Genomic DNA, 17914 nt, shown 5'->3' with positions numbered 1-17914 from the left:
TCGTGGCCCAATCGTAGTTCTTGTGAAGTAGGAAGGTTTGGTGTGATCACTAGCCAATGGCCAGAAGCGAAGTGGGCTAATCTCTGCCGCCCACGTACAGGGAGAATAAACGGTTGATCTTGATTGGACGTTGTGTTTGTCGTTTAGTAGGTGTATTTTGCATTTTGCACCCTCTAAAATGGGGTGCTTGGAGATTTACACCCTGAAAATTTCAAAATTGACACTTTTCTCCATTATGATGAATAAAATTTATATTGTGTTCGGATCCATGCAATTGAGGGTAGTGATCTCAAATATTTAATAATAAATTTTGTCTCTTGTGCAGTACATATTAATTTTAATTTTTTTTTATATATAATTATTTGAAATTCTTTTCTTAAATCTTTCTTTGAAATTTAAATCCTCCCAATCAAATACGCTTCATTAGGGGGTGTTCGTATATATAAAATATAAACACTTATCAATTTATTGATAAAAACGATCTGAAAATAGATTTTTTATTTTTTATTTTATGTTTATTTAATTATTTAAATTAAATTGATTTAAATCAAAATTTACAAACAACTCCCACCAATTTCTGAAATTTATTGGTAAAAATTAAGTTGTTTTTGCGAGCACTCCAACTTGATCTTTTTTGCACTTGTAATTTATATTTTCACACACTTTTCACAGAGAAGGTCAAAATTATTGAAAAAACCCGATTAATATAATCCACCAAAATGCAAAAGTAATATATAAAATTCAAAGCTAATACAATTAATTTTAGGGATAATTACATCTACACCCTTGACCTATGATTTATTTACATATATATTTATCAGAAATGTCAACATCGTTTACACAAATTATTTTTTAAGAATTACAAGTACACCCTCCAAAATATCAACATCATTACACATACTATTAATTTTTTTTTTTTTTTACTACTAAAGGTAATTTTTGTAATTACAAAAGAATATGGATGATTTTTGTAAATATATCATAAATCAAGGATATAAATATAATTATCTCTTATTTTATCGAATAAAAAGTACGGGGAAAAAAGCTAATAATTACACTTTTTCAACTCTCAATTAAAGTGAGCCGCCTCCACATTTATGTAACTTATGAAAGCTTCTGCCGACACAACTTGGGCTGTAGTTGGGCCTCAAGCATTGGTGAAGCCCAAACATAAAATTGACTGGGCTGGGCCCACATATTAATTAGAAAACAAAAATAAAAGCCCATGGCCTTTTTATTTTGGAAAAAGAAAAAAGGGAAAAACGAAAATGAAGAAGAAAAAGAAGCAGAAAAGGCTGCAAATGATTTGGGTACAGACGAATATGTCATTGTTAAAAATTTAAATTTATTTGAATTATTATTGAGTTTTAAAAATTGAATTTGAATTTGAATTTGATTATTAATTTAATTGAATTGTAATTGGATTAAATATGACTCGAACTCGAATAATTTAATATTTTTAAGTATATTTTTCTATTTTTACACTAATTGAATTTAGCTTTAGTCGAGTCTGAAAGTTTATCGTTTAAAAAAAATTATTTAAATTTGATTGTTAAATTTAATAAATCGAGTTCAAAAAGAGTCTTTATTGATGTATTTCAATTAGGTATACTAGAGTTTCAGTACATACAACTTTGGTAAAAATGATACTTTTCGCCCCATAACTTAAGGCTTTTTCACTTTTGGTTTCATTGTTGCGGAATTCTTACTCTGGGTCGTGCAACTATAAAAAAAAATAGTACTTTTGGTCCGTGGCACATTTTTGTTAGATATTTAAAGAAAAATGCCATGCGGTCGTTAAGTGCATGGGACCCAAAAAATGCTACTTTTTGAAAGTTACGGGATTAAAAGTGATAATTTCGTAACATATTAGACAAAAAGTGTAAAAGCTCTAACAACTCTTCGGTTAAAATATATAACAAAAATGTGTTATGGGACCAAAAATGCTAATTTTTTAGAAATTACGAGATTAAAAGTGAGAATCTCGTAATCAATAGAACCAAAAATAAAAAAATTCTAAATTACGGGATGAAAAGTTACATTCCTCCTTAATTTGGTGCAATTGTACAAAAATTTTCTGTGATTTGAAAAATTATATCTAACATTTTTTAAGTCTTCTTCTATCTAACACATGAATAAATCTGTCAATCAAAATTCACAGATTTTGCTGATATTAACAAAAAATTCAGATAAAAATTTATATTTACTTCCGATTGTCTTATTACGAATTTATTATAAATCAAATAAATCTTTTTATCATTAAATTACCATCATACGTTTTTGCATATTAATGTACGCAATGAGGTATATTTTCACCATTATAAGAGTAGTTTAGTCTAAAAAATTTATTTGACCTATAATAAGTCGGTAATAAGTCAATCAAATGTAAATATTAATTTTTATATATTAATATACTAACATCATCATATATTTATCACATAAAATAAAGGGAAAAAATAACGGTTGCAATTATTATTAGCGAGACCAAGAAGATCCGGTCCCCTATCTTTTATCGTACAATTCCAAACCATAAATACCCGTTCACCCAACATATGATATATAGCGTGACAATTCGTGAAGACCAGAGATATTTTGTTGGGCCCCTCATATTTTAAGACACTCCACATTCTGTCTTTTTGGAAGACACCTCGATGGTTTCAAAATAGAGATAACGTCTGATATAATTATACATAATTTTTTTATAATTTGAAAAATTATATTTAGTATTTTTAAAATTTATTTTCATTTAACAAATAAATTTTTCAGTTAGTCAAAATTCAATGAATTTGTTGATATGAACGACAAAATTGAATGAAAATTGATACTTACACTCGATTGACTTATTACTGACTTATTGCAGATCAAATATTTTTTTTTTCAAACTAAACTACCATTATAACGGTGAAAATATACCTCCTCATATGCAGTAATTTGTGAAGACGTATAAAGATAATTTAGTCATAAAAAAACTTATTTTACCTATTATAAGTTAGTACTAAGTTAATCGGGTGTAAATATAGATTTTTTTTTTATTTTTTTCATTAATATCAACAAATTTGGTGAATTTTGACTAAGGTATGAACTTATAAGCTAGATTGAAGTAAACCTCAAGGATGCTAAATATAATTTCGCAAATCATAAAGAGTTTACGTGTAATTAAACCAAACCTCATGAGAGGGGAATGTAATTATCCCTTAAAAATAAACTTTTTTTTTTTTTTAATATGAGATCTCATGTTCTTTTCTATGCGTGCGCATTGAGTGTGTGAGTGTTAAAAAAAAAAAAAAAAAAATTTACTTGACCATTCTACATATCATTGAACGCAGCATATCCGATTCGTATGGATAATTTATATTTTTATTATATTAATTTAATTAAATAAAAAAGAAAAACAGATAATTTATTTAACACAAGTAATTAAATAAATATAAATATATGAATTAAAAAAATATTTATGAAAAAATAAGTATAATAAGCGCATTTTAGAAAACTCACATTTTATCAACTATGATATAGTTATTGTATATATATTTCTTCAATAAATGGCACATATAATTGGTTGTTGTGGCATGTTGTATCTGTGTGCATATAATAAATAATTTTTTACGCTTTTTAAAATATATTATTCATAAAAAATAAAATATACAAATCAATACATCACATTTCAAAAGAAATAAAGAAGGGAAAACAACTTAAGGTTATTATCTACACAACAAAAAACTATTGTAGTAGTGTCACAAACTATCGTATATGAGTCAAAACAATTTTACTTTTTATATAGGGTAAATTACAGTGAGATCCTTTAAGTTAGGTTAAAATACACAAATATCCCATATTTTTTGTAAAATTATAACTACATCCTTGAAATTATAATTATAATTACATTTACACCCTTATTAAAAAACAAAACTCACAAAAATACCCGTTAGAAAATATCACACTAACATCTCTTTGGAGTTGTAACTGTAATTTGGTAACAGATAAGAAATGTTTCTGTAATTTGAAAAAATTTCAAAATTTCAGTATAATATAAATTTATATATATGTGTGTGTGTGTTTGTGTGTGTGTGTGTGGATAGATAATTAACTCCAAAATATCTTAGTTTCCTTCACTCACAACAGTGTGACCTATGAAAACGGAGATGACTGGAGCACAGATTGGCGGTCTGACACGTGTAAAGCAGAGACCACCTGGCACTCTTTTTCACCTTCTCACAACTTCAATAACACCAAACTCTTGCCAATACCATAATCCCAGAACCAATCTTCTCTTCTCCTCCTCCTAATATTCTTTTGATTTTTTTGTTGGGAGTTTGAAGGTTTTGGACAAGGGTTATGGAAGACTCGATGGGTTCATCTGGGCCGGCTGCAAGAATATCTGTTGAGCAAGAGGAGACTTCTACTCTCATGGTATATTACTCTTCTTTTGGAATTATGTTTGTAGTAGGAAAAGATGGAGTTTGTGATATGTGTCAATCTTTTTTAATTTGTTAATATGTGTGAAGTTAGGGTTCTTGGAACAACACTGCTGAGGAAATCATCAATCCAGAAAAGAATATATATATATATATATACATACTAATGTATTTGATCTTAAAAGGGATGACCGTCTTTGTCTGAATTTCTTTGATAATAATGAAATTTTAGGATCTTTTTATATTTCGTTTGGGGTTTCCATGTAATGTCATGTGGCTTGTGATCATAAGGTTACATTTCGATTGATGTATTTGAACTTAGAATTCGTCGGTGTTCAACAAAATATAATTCGAATTTAGAGTTTTAAACATTTGCAATCCTCTGAATTTAGGACTATCCAAGCAAATCCGAAGGATTTGTTATTAGGAACTTGAAATCCATCAATCCAAACGAGTCCGTTTTGTCATTTGTTAATGTTTGAGACTGAACTTATAAACTCTTCATGTTGTTGTGGATTTTGGAATTCTATATCTTATTTGAAACCATATTGAGCATGATGTAGCCGAGATCGGTCCATGGGAAACAATCTAAATACACTTTGATTGTTGTCTTAGTCTTGTTCTCGAAATACCCCCCACCCCAATGCTCATGTTGTGGGGTGTTATACATATGACATAATGTATTTACGAGGGCTAATATAAAAATACTGTTTCGTCTTCTAATTAATTGTATTAGTGTGGTTGTCGGTTCATAATTATGGTAATTCAGTAATTTGACAATACTATATCAGAAACGTGTAGTTTTCCTCTGGTCTTTGTTGGCAGTAAAAGGTTTTTTATGTGCTTTGATAGTTTTTCTTTCTCCATTGGAGCGATATACTGTTGCAAGAATGTTACCCTTGTCCTTCTGAACTCATGCGTTTTCGGTTCTTGATTAGTAGTTTATGTTTGTTCTCGCAATATGTATCTTGTACAAAGCTCTCCTGGTTCTATCTCAGGCAACAGAATCCGAGCCCATAGAGTGGACAGACGAGAAACACTGCTTGTTTCTCAAATCCATGGAATCTACATTCGTCAATCAGTTGTACAAATCAATAGATTTGTTTGGTTGGCACTCCCATAAAAACTGCCCATCTGGATTAAAACCATCGAAGCACAAGCTGACCAGCATTCGTGCTTCTTCTGGTCAGGTTGGATCTCTATTGCCTTCACTAACTTTTCACTGTTTCGTTCATGGTATTTACTCTTTTTCCATGCCAAATTCTAGACTATATATGTCTAGAATCGTGAATTTCCCATATTCTGATTAGCGACCCTTTACCTACATATGCAGTTCAAGGTTCTTCGTGATGGTTGTTGGTCTAAAATTGACTTCAGAAGAGACGAACCTAAAGTCAACCAAGAAGAGGAGTCTAAAGTCCCACTGAGAAATTCCTGGATCCAGCGTTTTGGGACTTCACAGACAGAGGGAATCAGAAACCGTCCGGCTTCCTGTGTCGAAGCTCCTTCCGCAACTACTGATACTCATGCTGCCAATAACTTTCATCTATGGAGGCAAGGCTCCCTAGGTGGCAATGCAGGTATTACATTTCGCTATCGTTTTCTAATGTCACATGAGAAAAACAAAATAAAATGGACGGAATCTTTCATCCTCTGAGTTCAGCCTTTGTTCTAAAAGCTGAATGTTGGCTGCACCTGTTGAGAAAGTCGAAATTTCTGTTAGAAGAATTTGTAGGTTTCTATTATGACCCCCATTGTTTTCAATCAGAGGTGATGGATCAGAACTTTAATGATGAAGCTCTTGAAGAAGAGAAGTCTGGCAAGATACATGACATGAAGAAGAAGAGAACTAAGGATAAAAGTTCGGGCAATGATCAAGTAAATAACTTGTTATTTTTGCGTCTGTCTGTTTGAATCTTATAATACACATTCATCTACCAGCAACAGGCTGATCTTATAGGACTCTGAATTTTTTAGGTTGTCCCTTTCGGCAATATTGTTCAAGTGAATGATGTTGGTGGAGACCCTGTCAATGTACTGCCTAAAGATTGACGTCCTGTGTATCTCAGACAGACGAAGATCCCTGATGTAAGCATGAGATATTTGAGGCGTATTAATGCAAAATACTCTGACTTGTGACTTTATATCAAATGTTGAAGAGAGTCGTGGAAACGGTATATGGAGGGAAAGATGCTGGATATCACCGCACGCCCTAGATGGATTATTGGTGTGATCGGCTATAGAAATTTCCCGTGATCAGCCAAGAAGAAAGAACAAGCGGCTCGGTAAACTAGCCAAGAGCCTGCACATTAGTTTGGTTTCTATTTAGAAGGAACTTCATCGCTTTCTGCTGGGCATATTGTTTCCATTCTTAACTGTAACAGAATGACTTCGGGACTAGAAATTAGATGTTTTGTGCAGATTGAACTACTCAAACAGGAGGAACGGGGAAATTGCACTTCTAGTCTCAGATAATAGGGTGAGTTGCACTTTTGGTCCTATACTTTACGGACTTAGCATATTTAGTCCCATATAATAAATATTATAGCATTTTTTATCTCATAGGATAAACTTGTAGCACATTTGGTCCCATAGTTTACGGGCTTAGCATATTTAGTCCTATATAATAAATATTGTAGTATTTTTGGTTTCATAGGATAAAAAAATGGCTATGGTTGCGCAGGATATAAAGTTGTTTATATCCTATGGGATTAAATGTCCTACTATTATATTTACTATGGGACTAAATGTGCTACAAGTTTATCCTATAGAATCAAAAATGCTATATTATTGATTATATGGGACAAAACATGTTATGCCCGTAAACTATGGGTAGTTTACAAAAATACAACGCATCCTTGATGCGCGACAAAAATGCAATTTTCCCCGAGGAGGAACTATCTATATTTTGAGCTAATATCTTTTCGTTTTTCTCTACTTTAGTTTAATTAATTTATATATCTGGTCAATCTATATTTGTAGATTGATCCAACTAATTGGTCAATGACCCAGTAAATTGTTTGGTTCGATTACTAAATATTTTTTGGGACCTATTTATAAAAAATTGGAACTTTGAAACTTGGTCTAGATAGGCTGTTATTTATAGTTATATTAATATAAAAAGAAATTTTTTTCCATTACTCACAAACAGCGCGGTTAATAAAAATATTGCACCAATTTTTTTGTTAAATTACTCAATTTTTTAAAATTTTATATTAATTGATAAATTATTATTTTTTCTTTTTATTAATGTAATGTATTAATTTATATATATTTTTTATTTATAATATAGTTTAAACGCGTGAAGTTATTGTATGCACGTGAGAACGACGTGTCACAATGGCTATTATATTATAAAGAGAAGAGGGTTTATAAAGTGGTTATTTTGATGCCGTTACACCAAATTATTTTAGTATCAAAAACACCATTTAACTTTCGGACTCATGTTAAAATAATAATACAGTCAAGTTCTTTAGAAAATTAATTTCATGCAATTACATGTTAAGTTACTCTCGTTTTGTTTAAGCTTATTCTTAATTGAACTTGAAATAACATATCAGTATTTGTTTTGCATATATATATAGTCATCTTTATCAATATAACATGTATTGTATAAAGTGTTAATTTTTAATTTAATTTGAGTAAAATACGTATCGATAATTAATATACTAAAAAGGAGTTGCCGCACAGTGTTTGTATATAAGGTTGTAAGTCAATAATAAATTTTTAATATGAAAGAACAAATTATGAGTTCGGTTCGATTTTTTGGTCACTGTTTGGTGATCGAGTCGAACCAAATAATCGATTTTTTAAATAAAATATATTATTATATATATTATATTTATATATTAATATAAATAGAATTAGAATAGAGAGTCAGACTAAGAGAAAGAAAAGAAAAGAAAGAACCAGCGGAAGAAAGAAAAGAACGCAGGCGCAGCAGCAGAACAGAAACGACAACGCCGAGCCGACGGGCGACCTCCTCCACTCTCCAACCGGCGGCAGAGCTCTCTCCACCAGTTTTTTCAATAGGTATGTACTTTGCTCTATTATAAAGAAAAGAAAACTCAAAAAATTTAAGTTACAATTTTTACTTTGAAAGTATTTGATGAAATGACTAAGTTAAAAATATGTGACTTCTTGCCTAAATTGAAAGTGTTTTGTGAGGATTAACAACACATTGGCCTCTAGTTTATAATGTTGCTAATTATATTTAATTTTGGTATTTTGTTATTTGTATTTTTAGATAAAATTTTAAAAAGTATCACAATTATTTTTATATATAAACGGGTTTTTCGGTTTTTTAACCTGCAAGAATTTTTATCGGTTTTTAAATGATTCGGTTGATTTCCGGTTTTTAGAAACCTGAACCGAAAATTTCGGAAAATTCCCGAAAATTCGGTTCTGAAATGCACAGGCCTACTTGTCAGTCCTGTATTTCTCACTACACACCCCCACCCTCAACCGCCGTCGCCGCCAACATCACCGTCACCGTCGTTGCCATCGCCCGGTTCCTTCTCTTTCAATTTCAACACGGTACACGTAGGGATTAAAGGAGCTCTAACTGTTGATTGGTTTACCTGATCTGTTTTATTTAAACTTTCATGAGGTCTGACAGCCATCACTAGCGCCACTTGTCTGCGTATGATATTCACTTATTCAATTTTCAGAAATTAGGGCTCCTTATTCGCCGCATTATACAGAATGTCCGAGACGCCAGAACTCTTCTCTCAATTCGACATCTCAAACCATGTGAGTATGTGTTTTTTCTCCAATTAGTGTGTTTCTGTGTGTGAAAATTCAATTTCAACTTCTGTGTGAATGTATCTGTGCCAATATGTTTGTGGCACAGGAAAAGGAGAAACTGGTTGGGGAAATGATCCGCTATATCCTGTTCAAGACTGAGAAAAATTCAGGGTGTCCAATAAGAAGGGAAGAATTGACTCAGTTGATTACTGGTAAAGGGTACAAACAGAGAAATTTGCCCGCTCAAGCTCTCATCGATTTTTGGCTATGAAATGAAAGAACTTCAGCGGTCTCGGGCTTCTGTTTCAGTTAATCCAGGGCGTGCCTCGCAATCACAGCAATGTGAGCTTTTTTATTTGATTAAAGAATGTTTATGCAGACAAGTGTTTTGTTGGATAGTGAGAATGCAATGGGATGTCGTGTGATGCTTTAATTTGTTTATTTGCGAGGTAGGTCTTCGAGTTTGTAGGGATTAAAAATATCAACTTTGGGCTTATAAAATTAACCAAATTTTATGTTATAAGTTTCATGTTATAAAATATGAGAGCTTCCTCTTTTGCTGTTGGTGAAGTTTCTGACCTTTTTTTTTGTTTGTTTGATAAAAGATTGGCATTATTTATATTTGGAGGTCAGAGGTGACCAAGAAAAGTAATGAAATTTGGGATGTGGGGAAAAGCCTTAGTAGCATCAGGAATTATCTTTTTCTTAGTCCTTATTTAGGAAAAAGTAGTAGACTGAAAGAAGTAGGTATTTCTTCTAGGAAGCATATTAAACGTATTTTCTTTAATGTTGCTTTTACATCTGATGTATTTTGTTTTTATTGATTTGAAGTAGTTAGATTATTGTTATTGTCTCTTGTCCAGAAAAGGTGATTATTAGTATGTTCTTAGGGACTTCATTGAATTTAATTATTAAAAATATTGTTTTGTCTTATCTTGGCTTTGTGTAATGCAGATATCTTCAGAAAGAAAAAGTCAACGGCCCTGAAGGAAGTTCTGTATATTATGAGCTTGCTGAGAGGGCTCTAGATGGAACGATTAATGACAGAATCAAACAATATGTATCCCAGGTATAGATTACTAAGTTTCTTATTCTATTGGGTGTCTGTTGGATCCTTTTTTCATCTGGCACTCAGTTTTTAGTTAAGACAGTGCAAAACTGGATCTCCCCTATAATTTCAAAGATACAAGTGTGGGTTGGAAGATGCAGTTTAGTATCATTGTCCAAAAAGAGAAAATATTCACCAACTAGACTTGCTAGTTGGTGAATATTGTTAATTTCCAATATCCTCTGGCATTGTTGCATCTAAACTCCATGATTTTGGCATCCTACACAGAAAATTAATACTAACTGATTTACCCTCTTACTTCAATAGTTATCCAATTAATTTGTATTGACTGTCAACATTAGTGTTCTAAATAATGCTGTTTTCATTGCAGATTGTGCAAAAAGATGTCACCTCATTTGATGCTGATTAACTTTCTTTTTGGTGGGATTGTTTTTCTACAAGTTCACCTACCTAAAGAAGAGATCTTTGTCTATATTCTCAAACCAATCCACAATTGCTCTAATGTTAGCCAGTTTCAGAAACCGTGTAGTTAATGAAGGACTTGTTTTGTTATTAATCACCTCAGGAGATTTCCAGTTAAATTGTTTATATGATGTAGCCATTTGGAGTTGAAGCCTGTTTATGCTTGATAGAACTGTAATCTTTTCACTAGGTTAAATTACTTGTTCTGTCTTTAGCCGGAAGAAATTCCCTATCATCGTCTTTGCAGATGGAACAAAAATATCACATGAATGATGGTGCCAAAATTGATGAGGATTTTTCCTTTAGAATGTTTCAACTAAAATGTGTAGATGTCTGTTGTCGTTTCGTTGGTAGCTCTAGTTCAGGCTCAAATGCTGAGAGGTGGAATGTATTGATCATTTGCATATCAGCAGAACTGGGAAGTTCTGTATATTTCAAATATTCTCTTATATGATTTCTGAAAGTGGTTGAGCAATATAAATTTATGCACATCATGAACCTAATTCATCATTATTTCTTGTCATTCCTATTTCATGATATTGCGGCATCATTATGGATAACATTAAAATGTCGACAAGGAATAGAAGAATGGAGTGATATTTGGAATAGAAGAATGGAGTGATATTTCTTGGATTTCGTCCGATTTTTCCCGAGGATGGCGTCCTCTCAGGGGATTCTGGCTATTAAAAATGAGGTTGCAAGTGCAAATGATGCATGGCGTGTATCAACTTACAAAAAGCTTAAAGAACTTGCACCATTGAGCTTAAAGGTTTTCTTAACATCTGTAAGACGTCCTTCCTCCGCAAACGATTACTGTGTGGGTGACTTGCGTTGATGCCTGTACAGATACAAGAAGGAAGGTTTCAAACTCTCGAGCAGTGCCTTGTACATGAGTACAGAATGTCCGAACAAGCAATCTACGGGTAGATAATCGGTGACTTCTGTGAGGTGATAAACAACAAAACAAATCCTTCATTAACTAACAGAGAGTTTCTCCAACTGGCTGACATTCCTCACATCACTCATGTATTTCATCTTCATGCTCCTAAAATGTGTATACCAGCACTTCTTTGTATAACAATAAAAATAAAGTTTATGCGGATTATCCCTTGATTTAAAAATCTTTACAATTTCTTTCTTTACACAAAAATAAATGGGATAATTACACTCCTCTCCCTCAGAATTTGATGTATTACTTGTAGATTCTTTATAGTTTGAAAAATTACATCTAGTACCCCTAAAGTTTGCTTCCGTCTAATAAATAGATTATTCTATTAGTAAAAATTCACTAAATTTGTTAATATTAATAAATAAATAAATAAAAAATTTCGATTGACTTATTATTGGTAAAATAAGTTATTTTACGACTGAACCATCTTTGTAATAGTGAAGATACATCCTCACATGCATTAACGTGTGAAGACGTATGAGGGTAATTTGATCATAAAATGATTTGTTTAACCAGTAATACATTTGATGTAAACAAAACGTTCCATATGGGTTGCAAACAAGAAACTTGAATGGCTTATAAGCTCCAAGACCTCCTCTCTGAGGTGCTTTTTTAAGACAAAATAGTCACCGATCAAGTCGCAAGTCACATCAAAATGAATAATAATATCAACAAATTCAGTGAATTTTGACTAATAGACAGACTTATTTGTTATATAGAAACGAACCTTAGGGCTGCCAGATGTAATTTTCGAAATCACATGAGGTTTACGTGTAATTACATGAAACTCAATTGAGGAAAGCGTAATTATCCCAAAATAAATTTGATTTTTTTTTTATTTGATGATTGCTCTATTGATGCAGCTATTGACTTTGAAAGAAATGATAGGAGGAGGATGCAAATAAAAGGTCAAACATCCGTTCCATAAGAACTGAATTTCAGAGGCCTGCAGCCAGTTGACTTAAAAAGTCTCGTGTAGTAACTATGAAGAATGTTGTTTTGGTGACCGGCGCTTCCGGTTACTTAGGCGGCAGGCTTTGCCACGCGCTTCTCAGCCAAGGCTACTGCGTTAGGGCCTTCGTCCGCAAAACCAGCGACCTCTCCTCGTTGCCTCCGCCCACAGATGGCGGCGCGAATGATGGAGCTCTCCACCTTGCCTACGGTGATGTCATGGATTATCCATCGCTCCTCGAAGCTTTCTCCGGTTGCCACGTCGTCTTCCATGCCGCTGCGCTTGTCGAGCCTTGGCTTCCTGACCCTTCGAGATTCTCTTCAGTGAGCTTCGCTCCACATTGATTTTTTATTTTTAGTGAAAACCAGATTTGAATTGGACAAGAATGCCTTGGATTTGGGTTTATTGAGTGAAATTTGGTTAGGTTAATGTTGGAGGATTGAAGAATGTTTTGAAGGCGTATAAGGAGACGAAGACAATCGAGAAGATCATCTATACGTCGTCGTTTTTTGCTCTTGGATTTACTGATGGGCACGTCGGGGATGAGATTCAAGTACTGGCAATTTATTACTATGCATTTCAAGTTAAAATGATATTTAATAGAATATATAAATATATATATATATATATATATATATTAATATATCTTCTTGGTTTTCCTGTGAATTGTTCTGTTGTGTGATCTTTTGTTAGATGCATTCCGCTAAGTTTTTCTGTACTGAGTATGAGAAATCGAAGGCTATAGCGGATAAGATCGCATTGGAAGCTGCAGCTGAAGGGGTGCCTATAGTGCCCGTTTATCCTGGAGTTATATATGGTCCAGGCAAAGTCACAACTGGAAATATAGTTGCACATATGGTAAATTGCATTTGCTTTTGGTCTAGTGGAGCTTGATTTTGGAGTTCTTGGTCAATGTAGATTGAGTTAGTCCCTTTAAATGGTTCTGATAATATATTTGTTCTTCATGCATAAGTTAAATTGAAGCAAATAGTAATGCTTAGTTAAGAATAAAATGTCATAATATTAAGCTGAAATTCCAGTGTTTACAAGAGTAGTACTGATTTATTCCATATTGAATATGTTCTTAGAGTATGATGTATTTTGTCTTAACTTCTTCTGGTGGTTTATCTTGGTTTCTATTTGTTTTTGCACTTGCATTGTGCTATATCTTTGTTCTGATGTTAATGTCACGAAATCTCTTGCTCAGAGAGATTGCGAGAGGGACTGGATGTTTGTCCCTAATAAGCATTTTCACATGTAATTGATCGTCTTTTCAACTTGAACCAAGCTTTAATATTGTGTCAGCTGGTGGAACGCTTTAATGGCCGGTTGCCAGGTTACGTGGGCCAAGAAAAAGGCTTTTCCTTTTGCCATGTCGATGATGTGGTGCAGGGTCACATGGCAGCAATGACCAAAGGCCGGCTGGGTGAAAGATATCTTCTTACAGGAGAAAATGCATCCTTCAAAGATGTTTTCGATATGGCAGCAATGATCACTCAAACAGCAAAGCCTCGATTTCGCATCCCACTTTTTCTTATTGAAGCATATGGATGGATATGTGTTCTTTTCTCCAGAATAACAGGAAAGCTTCCGCTAATCAGCCCACCGGTATGGAACTATTCAGTCTTTTTCTTGTTTTCTTTGATGATTCTGTTGAATGTAATCATTATTGCATGTATTATCTGGATCTAGAAAGTCTGGATTTCTTCATCTATTATCACATCTAATTCTAGCATATCATGAATCTCCATGTTTTTTGGGCTAAGATTTGTTGGTATCTCAAGATTATGCTAGAATCCATGAAATGCTTATAATGTCCACGCCCAACTCCATGTTTGGTCTCTCTGTTTTGGTTCTGCTTCATTTCAATTACTGTTTTCTGGTGTCCCAAATAAGTTTCTACCGTGACACTGTCTATTTCTGCTCTATGTCTAACAGATGGTTCACGTCCTCCGGCATCAGTGGGCTTACACTTGTGAGAAGGCGAAGACGGAGCTGGATTACAACCCTAGAAATCTGAGAGAAGGTCTGGCGGAGATGCTTCCCTGGTTAAAGAGTTTGGGCTTGATTAGATATTAGCTAACAACATTCTTGTGCACATAACTGATATAAAGTTGTTACCTCAACCGTACCTCTACTTGTGACCGACGCGCTTATCGTCATGTATCGACATATGAGAAACGAGAATGTTCACTTTGCATATATGAAATAAAGGATATATGGGTTATGTTTCCCCCCAACTTGAAGAAATTGTGGATATCGTGCATATTCCTGATTGATTCTGGATCAACAGCCACAAGAGACGAATTTGATCTTGTGAAATAGCCGGACAAATAAGATCAAATTTTCTATTTTAAATTCTGTTGCATCTCTTATTCCATCTGAACTCATCAATGGTGTTTACTTTACCCCGACTCAAACAAACGATGAATTTTAAAATTATATCCAGACTACAAAGAATTTGTGTAATTACACTAACTTTACAAACGATGAATTTTAAAATTATATCCAGACTACAAAGAATTTGTGTAATTACACTAACTTTACGATGAATTTTAAAATTATATCCAGACTACAAAGAATTTGTGTAATTACACTAACTTTACAGGGAAAGAAAGTGTAATTATTCCAAAATTTAATGTTAAAAATTCCACCGTGCAAGCAAGAATCTATATTTATTACCGAGCACCCAGAAATGGGATTCCAACGGTCATTTCTGCCACCAACAATTTAAGGTACAAAGTGGCGAACTCAGCTCATCACTGTCTTTTCATCTCTCTTTGGCCCTTTTTCTTCCAAAACGTTCAAATCAAAAGCAATTTGAAACACAGTGAAGAAGAGGAAAATGGTGATGTCAAAGGTGAAATATGAAGCTCTACGGCAGCAAAGATTGGAGGAGAACAAGAAAAGAATGGAGGAACTCCATCTCCCTCTTCTCTCTCAAGCCCTCAAGAACGCCTCCTCTCCCAAATCCTCTCCGGTTCTCTCTTCTCCACTCTTTGTTTATAATCTATATAATATATCTCTCTTAATGAATTTAAAGATGAAGAAGACGAAACCCCGCATTGCAAGAACTGAGCTTGTCCCTGTCAGAAGGTCAGAGCGATTTTCAAACAAATCAGCTCCTCAGTACAAGGAGGTATTTTGTTATACACATTATTGTTGTTGTTCTTTTCTACATTTGCTTTGTTCTTGGTTTAAATCCAAGAAATCCCACTATTCTGAAGTTCTTGATAATCTCTTGAAAACTCTCACAGGTTACGTTTTATGAGCGTGTGCAGCTGCCTAGAAGGTTGAATCCTAACTGTTGCATTTCCATTAATGTTAAACCAATTCTTCTGTTTGATTTTCTTGTAAATCTGATTTTTGGAATTGTAGATTGACGAATAGGACGAGGGATTTGTCGAACCGGGTATACGCATCAGATGAAGCAAGGGAATGTGCTATAAAGAAAGCAGAGGAGTTGGAAGCAACTCTGGGCTCTGATTCTCCTACCTTTGTGAAATCAATGCTTCCCTCCCATATCAGTGGAGGCTTTTGGCTGGTGAGCATCAGCATCTTAACTATACTTGTCCTTCAAATTTGCTTCAATGTTTAAGAATTTCTGAAGCAGATCAGCATATAAAAATTGAAAAGTTGGAAATTGGGAATACTGTGAATGAGACTCTGCATATTGACATGAGTAATTCTTGAGAGTATTGGGGGGTAGGACTCTGATGTACTTGAAACTTAGTTTTTCCCTGATTCAATGGAGACTGATGGGATTTTAAATACATCATATGCTATCTTTATCCAGCTTAGAACTTAAGAGCAAACCAAGAACAGCTATAGTTATCCATTACGACTTGAAAATGCAGGGTCTCTCGTCTGATTTTTGCAAGAGGAAACTTCCAAGGAACGACGGAGTAATGTTGTTGGTAGATGAACAAGAAGAAGAGTGGCCGGTGATCTACCTGGCTCGAAAAACGGGACTTAGTGGTGGATGGAAAAAGTTCTCTGTTGATCACGACTTAGCGGATGGTGATGCACTCGTTTTCCAGTTAATACGACCAACAGTTTTCAAAGTATGGTTTGTCTTTCTAGCTTCATGTTGATGATCATTCATTTATGTTCTTGCAACTTGTGTACTAGCAAGAATTGCCTCTTGGCTGAAGAATTCTGTGCCTTCAGCACTCAATTCTCGTTCTTTTTCGTATGGTTTGAGTCAGGTGTTTATTACAAGGGTGGATGGTTATGAGAAGACTGCCGATAAGAAAACAGACAAGGTTGAAGGAACTGAATTCTGAAGGCGGTGAGTTTTCTTGTATTGCCGTTTTGGGAGTTTTCTGGTTGATTAATATGCTAGACAGTATAAGAAGACAAACGTTAGCTCTTCTGCTTTCATCGAGGAACTTCAACGCGATCGCTGAAAGACGTACCTTTTTCAGTGATGAAGTATTACAGCAACCAGCAACTCAATTGCACTCTGCAGATATTGAAGGTAGCCTTCCTGGAGACTAGGAAGAAGTTGAACTAATTGATGCTGGGTGAAAAGTCGCATTCCGGTGTCACGCTTTTGTCTGTGTTTATTACGTAGATTGCTGACATGTATTTGACTCATTTATTCCTCTTGGCATTGGGCCAGTCATCACTGGATCAGTTAGTTGGTTAGGCAGCCGTTGTATTAGTTCACTTTGTATATATACTGTTAATCTCTCTTCACTCTCAGTTTTTGTAACAGAATTTACAGAGAAATTGAGTTTTCATCCATGGATTTCATTCATCTTGTTTGCTGGTTCTTTACTTTATGCAAATTTCACATGGTATCAAAGCCTTCATCATGAAGGTTTTTGCATACTGAGGTCGTTATACTGGCATTCACATCACTAATACTGAGATATGGCGGATTCATCCACGAATCCGATTAACAGAGCAGCTCGAACGGGAAGCCTTGTACATACTCTTTGGAAAACTCGAGCCTTGTGCTCTCCTCTTCTCCATTGGATGGTAAGAATTTCTTATCTTGGACTTGTTCGATTTACATGGCGCTTGGCACCAAAATGAAGCTCGGATTTATTGACGCAACGTTCTCCAAACCTGTTGTCGATTCTGCAATTTTTTAGCAATGGCGACTTGTAGACTTGATGGTAACATCGTGGATTTGGAATTCAATTTCCAAAGATATCATTGAATCGTTTATGTATGTGACTTCTTCTCACGAACAATGAAATGTGGCTCCTCATTCCTATAGACCAAGTAAAATTTATTGACATGGTCTACAAAAATATATCAGTAGAAAATCCAAATCTTTTGTAGCAGTTTTATATTCTACTTTTCATAAT

General features: G+C 34.0%; 3 protein-coding genes and 1 long non-coding RNA gene across 10 annotated transcripts; all 4 read left to right on the top strand.

Annotated features, from left to right (window-relative positions):
* On the top strand, window positions 4145-7398 carry LOC105166263. Its single transcript, XM_011085565.2, has 5 exons — window positions 4145-4410; window positions 5414-5605; window positions 5749-5995; window positions 6184-6293; window positions 6393-7398. Exons 1-5 carry the CDS (start codon window positions 4336-4338, stop codon window positions 6465-6467), a joined length of 699 nt encoding a protein of 232 aa, XP_011083867.1. The 5' UTR covers window positions 4145-4335; the 3' UTR covers window positions 6468-7398.
* On the top strand, window positions 8303-11763 carry LOC105166262. Of its 5 annotated transcripts, none has more exons than XR_002287419.1 (5): window positions 8303-8447; window positions 8833-9167; window positions 9268-9503; window positions 10116-10230; window positions 10601-11763. It is a non-coding gene; the product is annotated as an uncharacterized LOC105166262 (long non-coding RNA). The 5 variants fall into 5 exon arrangements; XR_848161.2 differs by having other exon boundaries at window positions 9086-9167; window positions 10601-11762; XR_002287421.1 differs by lacking the exon at window positions 8303-8447 and having other exon boundaries at window positions 8470-8951; window positions 9086-9167; window positions 10601-11762.
* Window positions 12525-14826, top strand: LOC105166261 (putative dihydroflavonol 4-reductase). 2 transcript variants are annotated; one of them, XM_011085563.2, is made up of 5 exons: window positions 12528-12916; window positions 13018-13146; window positions 13287-13451; window positions 13899-14201; window positions 14532-14826. In XM_011085563.2, the coding sequence occupies exons 1-5, from the start codon at window positions 12626-12628 to the stop codon at window positions 14670-14672; spliced, it is 1029 nt and encodes a 342-aa protein (XP_011083865.1). In that variant the 5' UTR covers window positions 12528-12625; the 3' UTR covers window positions 14673-14826. The 2 variants fall into 2 exon arrangements, with proteins under 2 accessions (XP_011083866.1, XP_011083865.1); XM_011085564.2 differs by lacking the exon at window positions 13287-13451 and having other exon boundaries at window positions 12525-12916.
* On the top strand, window positions 15316-17332 carry LOC105166260 (B3 domain-containing protein At5g42700). 2 transcript variants are annotated; one of them, XM_011085562.2, is made up of 7 exons: window positions 15316-15573; window positions 15637-15732; window positions 15851-15885; window positions 15972-16137; window positions 16451-16657; window positions 16802-16884; window positions 17021-17332. In XM_011085562.2, exons 1-6 carry the CDS (start codon window positions 15439-15441, stop codon window positions 16877-16879), a joined length of 717 nt encoding a protein of 238 aa, XP_011083864.1. In that variant the 5' UTR covers window positions 15316-15438; the 3' UTR covers window positions 16880-16884; window positions 17021-17332. The 2 variants fall into 2 exon arrangements, with proteins under 2 accessions (XP_011083864.1, XP_011083863.1); XM_011085561.2 differs by having other exon boundaries at window positions 16802-17332.

This window comes from Sesamum indicum, linkage group LG7 (genome assembly GCF_000512975.1).
Source record: "Sesamum indicum cultivar Zhongzhi No. 13 linkage group LG7, S_indicum_v1.0, whole genome shotgun sequence".
Lineage (NCBI taxonomy): Eukaryota > Viridiplantae > Streptophyta > Magnoliopsida > Lamiales > Pedaliaceae > Sesamum > Sesamum indicum.
This window is presented reverse-complemented; position numbering and strand designations above follow the sequence as displayed.